Source organism: Herpailurus yagouaroundi, unplaced genomic scaffold (assembly GCF_014898765.1).
Source record: "Herpailurus yagouaroundi ecotype Mexico unplaced genomic scaffold, PumYag 159, whole genome shotgun sequence".
Taxonomy (NCBI): domain Eukaryota; kingdom Metazoa; phylum Chordata; class Mammalia; order Carnivora; family Felidae; genus Herpailurus; species Herpailurus yagouaroundi.
Window position 1 is genome coordinate 38,370,918 of NW_024412400.1, and position 17,891 is coordinate 38,388,808.

At 34.3% G+C, this 17,891-nt stretch overlaps 1 protein-coding gene across 3 annotated transcripts in view; it reads left to right on the plus strand.

Annotated features, from left to right (window-relative positions):
* U2SURP (U2 snRNP associated SURP domain containing) overlaps positions 1–16,291 on the plus strand; it is a 56,422-nt gene extending 40,131 nt beyond the window's left edge. For all 3 annotated transcript variants that reach the window (XM_040480396.1, XM_040480395.1, XM_040480397.1), the window contains 6 exons: positions 320–386; positions 3,194–3,353; positions 6,049–6,159; positions 8,677–8,795; positions 10,767–10,943; positions 12,114–16,291. In XM_040480396.1, coding sequence (XP_040336330.1) covers positions 320–386; positions 3,194–3,353; positions 6,049–6,159; positions 8,677–8,795; positions 10,767–10,943; positions 12,114–12,252 — 773 coding nt within the window. In that variant the 3' untranslated portion in view covers positions 12,253–16,291. The remainder of the gene's footprint in view (positions 1–319; positions 387–3,193; positions 3,354–6,048; positions 6,160–8,676; positions 8,796–10,766; positions 10,944–12,113) is intronic.
* Positions 16,292–17,891: the final 1,600 nt, after the last annotated feature.

Below are 17,891 nucleotides of genomic sequence, written 5' to 3' on the forward strand. Positions count from 1 at the left end.
TTTCATACTTACTTGGATTCATGTCCTTAAGTGCTTATAGTATGTAATTGTTAATATTTGTAGGTTCTAATGAATAAATCTTAACCATTCAGCACACAAATAAAAATGATAACATTATTTGTCACTTCATGAATTTGAATAAAATTATAGCATAGGTGTGAGGAAAGAAATATAGCACATAAAAATGGTTTTCAAAGAAGAGATAATTGGCAGATAATTTCTGTAATACAAACTTCGAATTCTAGAGCTGGGCTTCTACTATACTACTGCAAAATGCTAATTTACCTTAATGGAATTACATCCTTTTCCTTCCCTTTAGCTGTAACAACTTCTAAATGGGAGTTATTTGACCAGCATGAAGAATCAGAAGAAGAAGAAAATCAAAAGTAAGAATCTAAGTTTTGAACTTACTCAGTTTCTTATTATATATAAGCTCCCTTTTTCATTAAGAGGTATGCTTGAAATAATAGTGAAGAGGAAAACTTCACTCTTTAAAACCTTGTTGGGAGGATCATTTTTAGTTCTTCATTGTTTTTCCAGTGAATAAAGAGCTTTTGGTTTCTGGTCTGATGTACCTCGTTTCCCTTTGCTTCTGAGTTGATTTTTCAATGCTAGGTTTATATATTCTCACTTGGTAGTTACTAAATGGTCAACTGCATTTATTTCAAATCTTTGTCATGAAATACTGTTTTGGCTTTACAGAAAGTGATTTTTAAAATGTGAATGGGAAATTATGCTGCTTTTTATTTGGATTGTACATTGCTAAGAAAAGCAGTGCATTATGGCTATTCTGTTATGTTATTTAAATGTAAACGGGTGCCTGGGTGGCTTATTTGGTTAAAAGTTCCACTCTTGGTTTTGGCTCAGGTCGTGATCTCACTGTCCTGAGATCAAGCCCCGAGTCCTGTGTTGGCTCTGCACTGGGTGTGGAGCCTGCTTGGGATTCTCTTCTTTTCTCTCTGCCCCTCCCCTGGTTGCATGAGCTTTCTTGTTCTCTCTCTTAAAATAAATAAACATAAAAAAAAATGTAAACATCTCAGAAGAACTAAGAATGAATTAAAAAAAGCTTTCCTTTAACATGTAGAGAAATTATAATTTCAAAGTTTGCTTTTTGGTAATCACCTCAAGATTGTTTTTGCATACTGAATGCGATTATAGGAATCTTGCTCCCAGATTCTCCAGCAAGTTTGTATTAGTAGATTTTAGGTAGAACCTGACAGCTTTTTAAATCATTGCAAAGGAAATTAATTTTTTTTAAATAGGAGAACAGATGACCTCAAGAACACAAAGCAGAGGTTTCTGCTTAAAAAAACAAAAAAGAAAGAAAAAATCTTTGTTCTTTTATCCTTCTCAAATGGAAGAGTGAACAAAGGGAAAAAGTCCCTTTTGTGTCCCAGCACAGTTTGGGCATTGTATGGATTCAGTAAATGGATATTAGTAGCATTTAGATTGTTGTTAAAGAAATGTGATTGTGGGAACACAGTTTGATATACTGAGGAAAACTTCACATCAGTGATGTCTTTCCAGAAACATTGGTGTGATCAGAACAAGTCAGCAATGATGATGATGGAATATTAACAAAATATAGATGTGGTTTGCTGATGGAAATACCTCTCCAAGGCTGTTGAAGAATACAGGAATTGGGATAGTCCAGTTTGCTTTAAAATAGTGCTTTAACCTTTTTAATGTCTACAGTACCACATTATTAACAGCTCTGACTATTGTAGCATCACTGGCTTAAAATACATGTGTTAATTCATGAGATAATTAATTTAGGGGAAAGGAAGGGTATAAAAGGCCATTGCAGAACTCAAATGTTTCTTCAGTTTGTTTTGTTTCTATAGGTATTAACTTTTTTTGCGTAAATTTGATATTAGTGTTAATGTTTGGATTATGACTGCATTTCAGTGTTGAAAGTAAAATAATCAGTGAGAATAGAGTCAGTAGAATACAGTGAGGCATGGATCACTGGAAATGTAATTTTTATTTTCCTTAAGAGCTCTAAATAAATCACGGTAACATAAAAATAACTTTATGGAAGTATAAAGCAAGGCAAAGATAATTTTCACATACAACTTTCTGGTCCTTGAAATTTTTTTATGCCTCACTACTGCTCTCTAGTGGCTGAATCCAAAATGCTTTTTTGAAACTAGTAATTATTTTTTATGGCAGAAAAGTGATTAAAAAAATACATAGCACTACTCTTTGTAGAAAACTTCCAAATAGTAATTTAATTTCATTTATGATGAATTCTGTATGGTTTTATAGACTTGAATTTCCATTTCTTTAAAAGAATAAGTCCTGGTTACCTAGAACTGGTAACTAAGAGCTAAAATCAAAACCAGTTAGAATGGACTGCTCAGGGACTGCAAAATTAAAATAGAAATCATAAAATAAATATGTGTCTTAAATTATCAAGTATAACTTATATTAAAAGTAAATAATATGGTTAATGTTTGGTATCTAGTCATCTAGATCCTTTCTCTATATATAGAAAACATATAAACAAGACCAACTTTACAATAGTTGCCTGCCTCTTTGCACTGTATTGCTCTGGAAGGATAGGAGAATTTTTCCTCTTTGTATCCTTACCATGGTAGTCCCTTAGTTTTTCATTTTCTTCTTATCTGACATAGATTCTAACAGTATAATTTTCAGAATCAACTATGATATTGAGTACTAATATGTGATAATATTTAAAATTTACACATTTATTCCTGGGATTATGTACTAATCAGATAAGGTCTTTACCTACTACCTTGTTTCTTAGTTAACTATGTATGACACAGACTGATGTATTTTATAGTGTATAGGCTCTGCTGAAAAAAGGGTAAACATTTGGCCTTTTTAACATGAAGTGTTCTGAAATCACTCTGAACTGGAAAGTATAGGGAATCATTGATTATTCATTTGACTTAACACTGCAAGGAAAGTTGTAGAATGTTGTAGATAACATAGAAGTTGTTTTTAAATGATTATGTTGAAGCTCAAACTTTTTATGTGGAAGAAACAGAAGAGTTTTATAGAATTGTCTATTTGATAAAATATTTTATAAAAACGTTTTAGTGATGAATTGTCCTGTTTTGTTAACACTATTTACAGACTAAGACAGTGAAAAATAAAAAAAGCCAAACTGTAAAATGTAACATTTTTTTCTGTCTTGACATACGATATATTCTGCTTATTTCCAAAGTCAAGAAGAAGAAAGTGAGGATGAAGAAGATACTCAGAGTTCCAAATCAGAAGAACATCATTTGTACTCTAATCCAATCAAAGAAGAAATGACGGAGTCTAAGTTTTCCAAGTACTCTGAAATGAGTGAGGAAAAACGAGCTAAACTTCGTGAAATTGAGGTCAGTATTTCAGTGAAGTTGAAACTATTTCACTGGCCTTCTTTCACTTTTCCACTGACCTAGGCTCCCTCTTGGCATCATTCCTTTGTGCATTTTCTCGGTGCCTAGAAACCTTCATACCAGCTGACTTCCTACAGACCTCTTAGTTCAAGCATTTCTTCTCTCCTGCTATCCTTTTCTTACACTTGTGCATTTGCTTACTTATCCCTATTTATCTCTCTCGTTATTTTACATGTACTGTGGTGTGTGTTTTATTTTGTTTTAGCTTGCTTGTTTAATGTTTCTAGTCCCTACTAGGTGCTGATTTACATGAGGGGAAAGAACCATGTCTGTTGTCTGTTCATCATCATAAATCCAGTGCCTGGCACAGGGGAGATCTTTTGAAGATACTGATTTTAAGAATAGATTACACTGGCATTATAAAATTATTACATTTGAGTGTACATAGTATGTAACGAGGAAAAGTGAGCTATTTTCTGGCACCTTTAGGTTACATCTGCATTTTATTTCAGTGGGGAGAGTAGACATTAAGTGAGACTTAGCAGTAAGAAGGGGGAAAAACTTATGGGAATGAGTCCAAACTATCTCAACCTGACTTTTCCCTCCCTCAGTCCCCTGTCCTTTTTAATGCCTTTTTTTTTTTTTTTTAAATTACCAAAAGGAGACCTATCAGAGGGAAGGGTATTGTAATGGGAAACTTCCTTATTCCTTGTCTCAAGGTGATGAAACATTCCCAGTAGTAAATGTTAGTGTAGCAGTCAGTCCAGAGTCTCAGAAGTATATCTGAGAGTGTATTTTAATACTTTGTCCATTGATTTAACAGTATTTTGGATGTCTGCTATGTATCAGCACTGTTCCTCTTACTAATTTATAATTCCCACCATAGTAATTACCTTATTTCCAGTTCTCTAATCACTGTTGGGCTGGTACAAGTTTTTGCCCAACTCTTTCTCAGATACCATTAAGCCAAAGTAACTGTTAACAGGGAAAGTATTTCATTTTAACCTTACACAGAATCAGTATACTGTCTGTAATAAGTGAAGAGGAGGGATTTTCAGAGTTAACATGTTGGATATATTTTTTTATATACAATCTTTACCAATTAAAAAAAATTATTTCTTTTACTCAGGGGATGGTGGGGAGCTCAAGCAGGGGAGAGACAGAGGAAGGGAGAGAATCCCAAGCAGGCACTGCACTGTCATTGTGGAGCCCAGTGTGGGGCTTGAACTCATGAACTGTGAGCCGAAATGAGGAGTTGGATGTTTAACCAATTGAGTCAGCTAGGGCGCCCTTGTTGACAAATTTTTTAGGGGACTATATCAGTGACCTCACTCGACCTGTGGATTTCTTTTTTTCCAAGTTGCACATGCCCCTTCTTAACTCTCAGAACTCCTCCCAAGCTTACTGAACTCTGCCTTTCTGGAGCTAAATAAAAATATATTTTCTTGATAATGAAGTTATACCGTTTAAATGCCAAAACAGACTACTGGATAGTTTTAAGATGTTCTATTTACCCTGATAGAAAAAGGGCAAAAATTGGGGAATTTATGAGAAATGTTCATCAAGTCAAAAATAGTGAAAATAATACTTTGAATGGAAGGAAGTTTTTGTAGTTTGTTCCCATTCTATGGGAAAGCCTCATAATATTTATAGTAGTATTTAGTTCATTTAAAGGACCTATCAGTGCTCAGTAAAATAGGTTAAGATGTTTGCATATACAATAATCCTGTCAGGCCAGAGTGTTTTCTTCCCCTCTTCGGATGACATAGGGTGGGCAGGTTTGACGCTGCAACCGGTGGATCCATGTGCTTTCCATTTCCACCTCCAACAGCCTGAGTCCTCATGTATTTCATCTTACTTGTTCTCCCTTCGTTTAATAAGGTTATATATAGATATCTTTATGTAATAAAACATTTTTATATATGTGTACATACAAATATATATGTATTACTGTATAACTGTATTAACATAATTAAAGTGTGGAATATATATTATACATACACACAATGCTGTATTGGATGTTTTATACAAATGGTTTTCTGCTTGTGTATAAATTACAAGAAATGGAAGTGTTTCTGAGTTTTTTTATTAGTACATATTCTTACTATCTTAAGTATATTCTGATATGATTTAACCTTTCCTTGATGTCTTGATATTCAGTGATTACATTGTACTATAAATAGAGTGAAACATTCAAATTCTGTAGTTCTGTGTTTGGTCCTACATGAACTGTAAAGAATGCTTTAAAAAAAATATCTTGTGTCCTGCTGGCTGTCATATCTTGTTGGAAGTATGCTTGCCTGTATAGCACCCTTGCCTCTCACATTTGGGGAGCCAGATAGCAAATTCATTATCGTTGTGTTGAGATAATAAGTAGGTTCTTAAGGGTCTGAACTATATATAGTTCATGGTTTTTGAGTCCTCTCATGTGGCTGTGCAGAGAGCCTGTGGGCCCATGCCTGATTGCTTGAATCCTGCATGGTTGGGCTTGTCTGCCAAATGGTCTTCAGATAAGGGAGCTTTATGTTGATGTTATATTTTGACTGAGTCCCAATCAGATATTGCTTTGCTGTGTTTATATTTTTCCTTTTTACACATTTATTTCAAAGAAAAAAGGAATTTTTTAAAGGACCAAAGCACTGCTTGAAAGCTATAATGATGAAAAGATTTATTTTTAAAATGTCTTATTTCACAGCTCAAAGTTATGAAGTTTCAGGATGAATTGGAATCTGGAAAAAGACCTAAAAAACCAGGCCAGAGCTTTCAGGAGCAAGTAGAACACTACAGAGATAAACTTCTTCAACGAGTAAGGAATAAGTGTACTCAGTAATGCGTATTTTCTGAAGTAATGTGTTTGACTACCTAGAATTTTGGTATATTAGTACACTAAAGGAAAAGTATATCTCAAATTATATCCTTTGATGTGCAAATGCTGAATACTGGTAGACAGGAACACTAGAAATTTGATGTTTTGCAATCATTTCAACTTGGGAAAGGGTCTGAAAGCAATAGCGCACCATTTTATTCTGGATATACTACCTGTGGACTAGAAATTCCATGCTTTCAAAGCTGGAAGACCTTATATGAAGTGCCAACATTTGTGACAGTAAAACACCAACAACCCCCTGAGAAGTGGCACAGAGATAAAGATGGACTTAGAATTTGGGACGTTCATTTAGGACTCCTTTTCCATTGTTTACAAAGAAGGACACCAAGGGGTAACATACTTCATTGGTGAACTCGAGTACATAAAAAATTTGTGGCGATATACAGAGAATTTAGAACAAGAAAGCCCATTTGTTAATGGTTGAAAGAACCCAGGAATTTTATTGGGACTGCTATTAAGTTTTACCTTGATTGTCATTGTAGAAAAGACTATATAGAGAGAAAGAAAAGAAAAGGCTAGACTAGAACACTAGAACTTAGACTCACTAAAACTATTAATGGTGTAGAACCAGTGAGAGGAGCAGCACTATGGTAAAGTAGCTTTGGTGCCACACAGACCTGTGCACTCCTGGGGCCACCTTTTGCTGTGTGCTCCCAGGCAAGTCCCAGAGGCCTGCTTTTCTCTGTGAAACTAGGTTGATAGTCCCAATTTTGCAGGACTGTGAGATAATCGCTACTTTTTAAATTGGATTTTAATTACTTTTTTTTTGGATTAAATTGTTCAAAATATTTTAAGTATTTCAATCAGGAAAATATATCCTACAGATTACCAGACGAAGACAGTGTCCTCAGCATCAATATCTATCTATCTATCTATCTATCTGTCTATCTATTTATTCATTTTCTGATTTTTAAAAATCTTTATTTATTTTTGAGAGAGAGAAACAGAGTGCAGGTGGGGGAGGAACAGAGAGCGAGAGAGACACAGAATCCAAAGCAGGCTCCAGGTCTGAGCTGTCAACACAGAGCCCGACGTGGGGCTCAAACCCATGAACTGTGAGTTCATGATCTGAGCTGAAGGTGGATGCTTTATCAACTGAGCCATCCAGGCGCCCCCTCAGCATCACTTTTTAAATCTGTACTCTAGTTGTATTTCAAAAAAAGAAAAATGAGATTTTTAAAAAGATGTATCTGTACCCCAAGAGTCCCTTTGGAGTTGGTGGCAGGGATTTGATCTGCATTTAAGACTATACTTTGAGATACTCACTGGTCCTGATGGTAGTAATACCTATATTACCATTTTACTCTCTGCATTCTATGATTGTAATTGGAGAGAAGGATGTGTTTCTTGAAGGTATATACTGAGGGTCAGCAGACTCATCACCTCATCATAAATCAGCTTGTTGGAACACATCCATGCCCTTTCAAGCTTTTGGACTATCATGACAGAGTTGAATACTTAGGACAGAGATCCTGTGTGGCCCATAGAGCAGAAAATACTTACTCTATGACTCTTTGCAGAAAATGTTTGCAACATCTGGTATAGGCATTTTATCAGTTACCCAGGTAGCTTTCTTGATGCATACAAATCGTAGAGAGATTCAATTCCTGGTAATGAAGACCTAAGTTGGCTTTGTCGGTTCATTGTAGCCACTCCCTTAATTATTTTATCAACAGAAGTCATAATTTCAAGTGAGAAGTGGCAGTAGTAGCAGTGGGGATAAGCAGATAGGTCATCTTTCTGGTTTATATAAAGTCATATAGTCATTTTGTACTTGTAGAAGTTAGGATTTAAAATTTCCAGTACAAATGGTACTTGTTACTAATTAAGATTTTCTGATGGATGATTATTGTGAATAGCTATATTTCCTTTTAAGCCTTTTGCTTGGAAAGAGCTCTCTTTTGATTAAATCAACTTGCTGTAGGAGTCTAAGATAGAAAGGCCAGTCTCTTACCTTTTTCCTTGTTTTTTTTTTTTTTTTTTTTTTTTTTTTTAAGTGGAGGGACAGAGGGAGTAGTTAAGAGCACTGGCTGGCTGTAGAGTTTAGACTCAGATCCTGACTTCTCCATCCATTATGACTATGAGCATGGTACTTAACCTTTCTGAGTGTCATTTTTCATCTTTAGAATGAGGGTAATAGCAAATTTCTATTTTCTGTTTTGAAGTGTTACATGAAATGGTATATGGCAAGTTGTTTAGTAATTGGTCTGTGGTAGGAATTCAACCGTTTAGCTGCTGTCACTGGTATTAGTATTTTCACTCAGTGTAAGAAGAAATGACTACTTTTTCTGGAAGAGTAGGTATTTTTTAAAAAATGGCATTGTACCTTCAGTAGTGATTTTAAAAAGTGGTTAAAATATTGTTGCATAAATGAGATTAACCCAGATTGGTATTTTTTAATGACTAACTATTCTTTTTTAAAAAAAAATAAAACAGGAGAAAGAGAAAGAATTAGAAAGAGAACGAGAAAGAGATAAAAAGGATAAAGAAAAATTGGAATCTCGATCCAAAGACAAGAAGGAGAAAGATGAATGTACTCCAACAAGGAAAGAAAGGTATAACATTTCTCACTCAGTTCCTATGCTGGTTTCAAGTTTTGAAATGATGTTTCATTTTGTAATGTTTTCATCACCGATGCCAACAAACTAGAAAAGTATTTTTTCATGATAAATGTGTTTGGCTCCTGCCTGCAGGAGGCGGAATTAGCTGAGAAATGGGGCAGTTAGCTGGCACTTGGCTTAGCTAACTGGGACATCATCCCTCTACGTGGGTCGTATGGTACCTTAGCCTTAGTTAAGTGCAAGAATTCAGTTACTGTATTAGGTATCAGACCTAAGGCTTAAATAACTAAACAGCTTGCTATATCTTGCTTGTCTCTGGTATAAGCATTTCTTCTGAGTTGAGGCTGCTGCCTTTGAAAAGTTGAATCTCCCAATCCTATCTAAAAGGAGTTTGTGTACCTGGACCATAGGGACTTGCTCCTCATTTTAAGTCTTCATTCTAATCAAAATCACTTCTTTTTAGTTTTTATTTTACTTTCAGTTCCTAAATGTCTCATTTAATAGAGAAAATTGCTTTAGTAACAGAACTGAGATTTTCCTAATAAAAACCAAGTGAATGCAAATTTAAAAAATTCTGGCTTACTCTACAGATAGTTACAAATAACATAGGTATACTAATTGGTTAAATGCTAAATTTACCATTTGTTTGTCTTGTATTTATTTTTTTGATACATTTTTTGATTCATAGAAAAGTTGCAAGGATAGTATAAAGAATTCCCAGATATCCTTCACGCACACTCTCCAAATGTTGAAATATTTCTACTTTTGCTTTATTTTTTTTCCCCTTCCTTTCCCCTCCTCCCAACCATTTAAGAGTAACTTGCTGGGGTTCCTGGATGGCTCAGTCGGTTGAGCATCCGACTTCGGCTCAGGTCATGATTTTGCAGCTTGTGAGTTCGAGCCCCACATCCGTCTCTGTGCTGACAGCTCAGAGCCTGGAGCCTGCTTTGGATTCTGTGTCTCCCTCTGTCTGCCCCTTCCCCAGCTCATGCTCTGTCTCTGTCTCTCTGTCTCTCTCTCTCAAAAATAAATTAACATTTAAAAAAAAAAAAAAAGTAACTTGCCAACATGATGCCCCATTTTCTTACATAACCACAATAAGTTTCAAGATTGGAGAACTAACATTTTAAAAAAAAAAGAACACTGTTATTTGGGGCACCTGGTGGCTCATTCAGTTAAGTGTCTGATTCTTAGTTTTGGCTCAGGTAATGATCTCATGGTTTGTGGGTTCAAGCCCTGCTCAAAATAAATAAGCTTTAAAAATGAATGAATGAATAAATAAGTAAAGTGTTTAAAAAACACCTCATCAGAGACCTTAATGAAATTTTATCCATTGTTTCAGTGTCTCATAGAAAAAGACAATTGAACTTAGTTGAGTTCAGTATTTGTTTTGATCAACCTATATTTAATTAATTTATAATTTTATTTAAATCCACGCTAATTAACATATAGTGCAATAATGGTTTCAGGAGCAGAATTTAGTGATTCATCACTTATATCTAACACCCAGGGTTCATCCCAACAAGTGCCCTCCTTAATGCTCATCACCCATTTTAGCCCATCCGCCCCCACCTCCCCTCTAGCAACCCTCAGTTCTCTGTATTTAAGAGTCTGTTATGATTTGCCTCCCTCTCTGTTTTTATCTTGTTTTTCCTTCCTTTCCCCAATGTTCATCTGTTTTGTTTCTTAAATTCCACATGAGTGAAATCACATGACATTTATCTTTCTCTGACTGACTTATTTTGCTTAGCATAATACACCCTAGTTCCATTCATGTTGATGAACCTATCTTTAAGATATTCTTTATAAAGGGCTTTGAATGTTGTTGGAAAATAACATTAATAAGGTTAAGTGAAAATAAAGTTAGTATAAACTGATAGGAATAAATCGCTAATTCAGTAGAAGGAAAATGAATACTTGATCCTTTGCTCACTTATGTAATGTTTTGGCGGCTTTGTTCCATAGGAAGAGGCGACACAGCACATCCCCAAGCCCATCTCGAAGTAGCAGTGGTAGACGAGTGAAATCCCCTTCACCCAAATCGGAGCGATCAGAGCGTTCAGAAAGATCTCATAAAGAGAGCTCACGGTCCAGGTCATCTCACAAAGATTCTCCTAGAGATGTTAGCAAAAAGGCCAAAAGGTAAATGCAGTTAATTTTTTGGTAATAATTCAAATGCCGGTTTCCTTGTCATTTTACCAGCTTTTGAAAATAATTTCACTGGCAGCCATTTTTTTAAAGGGTGTTAGAAAACCAGAGAAGTATACTTTCATTTTAGATTATTCCTTCCCACCTCCCCACCCCAGTCTCATAATGACTTAAAGCATAAGAAGGCTTCCAACAAGTAAAGACCAGCCAAGAATTTTAAACATTACATCCAGTGTTCTCTGTGGACTAGGGATAGCTGCTTTACTTTTCATTTTGTTCTTCAGTTTCTATAGAATATTCTTTGATTTGGTCAAGGCTGAAAGAAAAATACATTACCCCCTTCCTCCTGCCCCTGCATCTTATTAGCAAGTTCTTGGGTAGAGACTTGTGGAATTAAATACCATTCTTCAGTGTGTAGTTTTAGTGTGTTACATACTTCTTTTCCTTGTAGTTCTAGAAAAATGGTTAAGAAATGTTTTATTCATCTGGTGTTACATAGTGGAATTTTCCTGTGAACTAAAACTGCTTTATGTCCTAAAACTTTATTATTGTAACCATTTTTAGTAAATTCTTTATAAAAGAGATATGTTTCTCCTTTTCTAAGTGGTACTTGCATATATATATATATAAAGTACATTTATTAGTTTTGGTAATCTTCATGAACTGCGCGTACAGAATTATGGTGTCTTAAATGATTTCCTTAATGATATGCAGTAGTTGGTGCTTTTCCTTCAAGAAGATAGGCTGCAGAGCTGCTATGCTTTAAAAATTGTGTGAATGATTTTAGATGCCATTTTGAACTTTATCTTGTAGATTTAGAGGTTCAGACTTTGGGGGTATATTAGTAACCTGGGGAGCTTGTTAAAAATGCAAATTCCCAGTCCTTACCTCTTGGGATTTTGATTAAATAGAACAGTGGTGGGGCTCAAGATTTTGTCTTCGTAAGCAAGCGCACCACTGATAATCATGGGTGCTGGCACACCGGAGGTGCAAACTTGTGTGTATGTGTGTTTCTGTAAAGTAGGCAAAGTGTAAATTTGGGAAGTTTACAACCTGTTTTATTTCTGACTTTGTGCTCTGTTAAAGATCATTTTAGGTAATTGAAGGATGGTCCATTTTGATCACATGAGTACTTTGATAAATTGTTTTCATTTGTTTCCACAGATCACCATCTGGTTCCAGGACACCTAAAAGGTCTAGGCGATCACGGTCTAGATCCCCTAAAAAGTCAGGGAAGAAATCCAGATCTCAGTCCCGATCTCCACACAGGTCTCATAAAAAGTCAAAGAAAAACAAACACTGACATAAATCTTTAAGATGCTGTCACTTATTGGAAATGCAATTTTGTTTTGTGCCTGAATGGTCTGTTTTTTTAAAAAAAAAAAACAAAAAATCAAATGAAAGAGCATTCCTGGATTTTTTGTTTATTTGTTTGTGAATGCATGTGTAAACTCATGAGTAACTACATCTGTAGACCTGTCATTGTTTTATATTGTATAAATTACTTTCATTGTGGCTGTTTCTCAAGATGAAATTTTTATTGTGCTAATGAATTTCATCAGAAATGTGTATAATGGATCTGCTGGCAGTAGTAGTATTTTGTTTTAGGATGTTGTGACTTAGCAAAAATAATACAGATGTCTTCCCCCCTTTTGTAGCTTTGACAATTTGAATTAGATTTCAAATAAAATCTGAACAGAAAACTATAATGTTGTTTTTTTGCCCCATTGGTGACATCAAGTCCCTTAAAGTCCTACTGAGTTTAGCACTTCGGTTGTGTTTCTTATACTTAATGCACTTTATAAGCTCCATTGTTCAAGTAGCTAAAGTTTTATATTTACTAAGATGACTATGAAAATTAAGGGACCTGAGACTCCTATTTGGTAGGCTTGCCAACCAACTTTGATGAGGTTATCTTGGATAATACTAGTACCCAGAGATCAAAAGACTAGGTAAAGGTGGCATGGTCTTTTTTGTTAATGGAATGCCTGGCTACAATATTTTTTCTTTTTTCAAAGAAGCAATACGATTTCAGTATACTCAGCCTATGTCCTGAGCAACTACTTATTTTTAGGGGAAAATTAAATCTCCATCTTTTGACTCATCTTCTATCATGAAAGAAGTTTATTTATAAAAGAAATTTTCTAACGAGTTGGCCGTCGAAGTTTTTTGTATGATAAATGCCCTTTTATATAGCCCTCTGTAGATTACCTTTCAAACGCTTGTATTCATGTATTTCTACAAAGTTCTGTTTAAAGCACCTTAGTTTCTTGTTTTGTTTTTTTAAGAATTGAATTTTAGGTTTAGCTTTAGGTAAAACTTTAAAATAGTTTTCAGGAAACTTAACATCCAATAGTTTGTAAATTCATTGTGCAAAGTTGATTTAAGCAATTTGCAGAGTTAAAATCTATATACAATGGGAATAATTGCTGCAGTATGAGGAAGAAATAAGGAAACTTGTGTAATGTTGATCATAATATTACTATAAATATGTAATAAAGCGTTGTGTAGACTTGAACTGACACTACTACAGTTTGTGAATTTTTCAGTTTTTATTTAGACACTTTATGCAGTGGTTTGATGTTTTCCCCCCTTCATAGAGTAGAAAACTGTTCTAATAATGGATTGTTTTGAGTTAGATTTTAAAACTGTATTTTCCAGTTGTTTTACTTACTGTTGCCTAGTTATAAAATAAGCTATACCAATGGTTTGAAGAGTAGGTATATTAGCTGAGCAGTGAGGTATGCTGTTTCCAAACTGGGCAACCTTAAAATACAGCTTTAGAAAAGAGCCAGATTGTTTTACTTAATGGTTCTTGTCAACATGCAATATTGCTTGAAAGTTACTCCCTTACTGTTCACTTCACTCTTTTGTTTGTCCATAATGTTAGGGAATGTTAATTCCTAAATGTTGCTCAGAATAATTAAACATGAACATTTGGTGCTGGTTTTTAAAAACCTACAAATATAGCCATTTTAAAAGCAACACATTTTTTCTCCTCTGTTCATTGCCTGGGAGAAGGGAAATTTATATATTGCTTTTTTCTGCAAATAGAACAATAATGTTGAGTTGCTAGTGATTTGGGCATTCCATTATTAGTTGGTATCTAGTATAGTTTTATAAGTAATTGGTCAGGTTATGATTTTCCCAGCCAAGTTACAAGGAGTGTTTATTTTTTTCTCTTTAAAAAAAAAATACCCTGGGGAAGGAGGAGTGAGTAGAAATTGTTACATCAGTTTTGGGTGCTTATTTGTAGTAGTTTTCCTACTGCAATGGAAGTTTGCAGTCCCTTTAATTTGGATCCAGATACAGCAAATATTCTTTTGGGTGTGTTGGGGGAGGGGATTGCTTAGGCTTGATAGAATATGTATTCTGTAAATTTGCTAAATGTGTGTATTAGATTGGATTGGATTTTTTTTTTCCTGGAATTGCAAATGGTATTGTTACATAGGTTATTTCCAATTTTACTTAATAAGAAAATATCTAGAGTAAGCCTGTTTAATTCTTCATGGATTCTATGAAAATTTAATAGGATCATAAATTGGTAAATTCTTAGCGGGGGAGATAGTTTACCATTTTTTAAATAGCATATTATTCATCTGTTTCCTATCTAAAGAACACTCTTCATTAGACAGCAAAATTTCCACAGGTTAACTAAAATGTTTGTAGGGTGGCTTTCTATACAAGTTACAGGACTGTTTCCGCTCTGTAATAGATGGTTATGATGCTCTGTCATAGCTACAAGTAAGAGTTACCTACTCTTTTTATAAAGAAGATCCTACTCTTCTTATAAAGGCTTAATCTCTTTACCTTCGATCCTAATAACATTTATACACGGGGATTTCTTACCAGTTTAATACCATTTAATCTCCTTCTCCTACCCTGAGAGAAAACACACAAATAAATGGTGGTCTGTTTCTTACCAAAGAGAGACCTATGATTGAAAAGGATCATGTTTGTGAATCTTTTCTTTGACATTGTATTTCCTTATTACCATTAGCAAGCATATGGGCATTTCTAAACTATAAATGTTGAGAAGTTAGAGATTAAAGACTAAAACAACAAAAAGCTCTTTTATGATGCTTAGAATGTTTTTGGCTTTTCTGCTAAAGTTTGCAGAGATTACGCTGACCTAATTTTTCTTTGTTACAGACCATTCGTGAGCTAACCCTGAGATTTTTATCCCAATTAAAGAATCTTAGAAGAAATACTTGCTTATGACTTATCCCCAAAATTTAATATTCTTGAAAATATTTTTAAGAAGTTCCAATCGATTTAAGTATATTAGACATGTTCTCTACACATTTGCCTTCATGATCATATAGATTGTGAAAAGTTTTATGGCCATAATAGTCTATCATTATGATTATTAAAAAATGAGAGCAAATAAATCGCTGTATCGCCAAAGTGACCTCGGCTATTCTGATGACCACATCAGTGTGATTTCTTCAACAGAGAAGGCTGTTTTAAAAATAAATAGTAACGATATTCTAAGACTGTACATTTACAAAATAAGAGCTTTTTTTTCTTTGTTGTTTTCCTCTTTCACTTTAATGGAAAAACTAATTACAGGAAATTCAGCACAGATACTAATGAAGACACTAGTACAAGTTTAAAAGAACACGTGACTAAAAACTCACAAAGTGCTTGATTTCTTCATATTTCACATGTAGATTTTAGGCAAATTTTAGGGGGTATTTCATTTCTTTTCATTTTGCTTTTTTTCTTTATTTTTGTTGTCAGCTTCCCAGGACTCAGAAAATACACAAATACAAATCCCAGGGGGAAGTGTTGTGATGCTAGACTAAAAGGTGGGAATGTGCTGCTGTTCAGAGTGAGCCATGTTCCATTGTTGAAAATTCAACGCCTCAGTGTTTATTCAGTACCACCTCATGGAGCTTCAGTGTAAATGGGTTATGTGTATAACTGATTATTTATATAGTTTTGTAGATCTATAGATAAAATGCCCTCATTCATTTTCACATGTAATTGTGCTTGGAATATTTGTTTTATCCTTTTACTTCAACAGGCTCTTGTACGTTACATCTCTGCTGATTTGAAATATCAGGAAAGACAATTTTTCAGGAATGAGAATAATCTAGTTGAAATCAGCTCAGCTGAAATATTTTATAGCAAGACCTTTTCTTTTGGGTGAACTGATTCCATAATTTAGTTACTCTTGATGTAAGGATTAAGTTTATTGTGGAGCTGCTTTCCAGACTGTCACTTTATAGTTTTTCTACATAAAGATTATATAGTTGCAAAGGTTGTGGAATTTCCCTTTGTTGTTGTTTTTTGACTTTTAATTACTTTAATAAAAAAAACATTGTTTTCATAGCAAACTTTAGCCTGTTCATGTAATTTTCTCCATGTAGTTTTTCTAATGCAAGCTCAGTAAACCATAGCTGGTTTTCAGCAGCTTTCTTTCAAGTGAAATAAGTGATGTGTCACATTTATCAGTTGTAGCTAAAATGTTACATCTTACATGTTTAAACTATAATAAAATATTTTTATGATAGATGATTCTCTTGATTAGGAAATTTTATTGTTCCCCTTGCTTTGAAGAGTTATTTTGTTCATTTTATTTCACGGGGGAAAGGTTTCAAACATACAAAATTGTAGAATGAACATCCCAAGTATCACCTTGTTAGTATGTATCTCTGACTGAATGTTTTGTTTGTAAAACAACGTAGTCACAATATCAGTATTACACTAAAAATAATCCATTGGTTTCTTTTAAGACTTAAAAATGTTTTAATTGTGGTAAAATACTCATAACAAAATTTACCATCTTAACTATTTTTAGGTGTATAATCCAGTCGTGTTCAGTGTATTCACATTGTGCAAGCAGTCTCCATAACTTCATTTTACAAAATTGAAAATCGAACAATTAACTCCTCATGTCCTCCCCATCCCCTATTTTCTTTTTATTTCTGGGAGTATCACTAACTACTCCAGATACCTCAAATAAGTGGAATCATACAGTGTTTGTCTTTCTGTGACTGGCATAATTCACTTAGTATAATGTCCTCAAGGTTCATCCATGTGGTAGCTTGTGCATTGGTTCTTTTTTTAAAACCTACTTTTTCTTTAAAGTTTCTCTGTTTCCTTACAGAATTTGAAAAGGATTTTCCCCAAATGGCACATTAGCATTTTCTATTTTGAGTAAAAACTTTAAAAGAAAACAAGTAATACCAAGTATATATGCCAGCTATTTCCATATCACTTTCTTTACCATTTTTACCACTTTTTGTGCTGTGTTCTCTTTAATGGTTATGTATAATTTCACATCAACATTTCATAGCATGGGGTACAAAGTATGCTTTCAAAGCAAGCCATGTGATTTTGAAATTGTAGTGTATTAATAGTAATTACCATACTCAAATGCTTTTTTTTTTCTTACTGCCTGCTGAAAAGGAAACTAAAACTTTGGCATGTAGTAAACGCAGTTTTTGGATTGGATATTCATTTGCCACAAAGGAAAGAAGAAAAACTCTATTCTCGTTTCTTTTATTTGGCCCTAAGAAAATGCAGAGCTTCAAACTGTTTACAGTAAGGATCTTGCTTTTTGATTTTTAAATGAGATGTGGCAAGGCCTAGTGTGGAAGGGGAGGAAGAGCCTGGGCTGTGGAGTCCTATTTGGACTGGAATTCCCAGCTATTCACCATTACTAGCTGTGTGATATTTCGGAATCTAATTTTCTCACAAAATGGGTACTGACCTTGGGTGTTTATTGTAAACGTGAAATCACATGTAAATCACTGACACATAGTTACACAGTGGTATTTAAAATTAATAACCGTATTTGAAAACTAATGATGGGAACATCTTTTAACTAAAAATAGAGTTATACTGTAATTCCATAGCACTGTAATACGTTTTATAAACTTACATTGGGGATATACATTGCTTTATTGCACACTGAATATCCATATATATTCT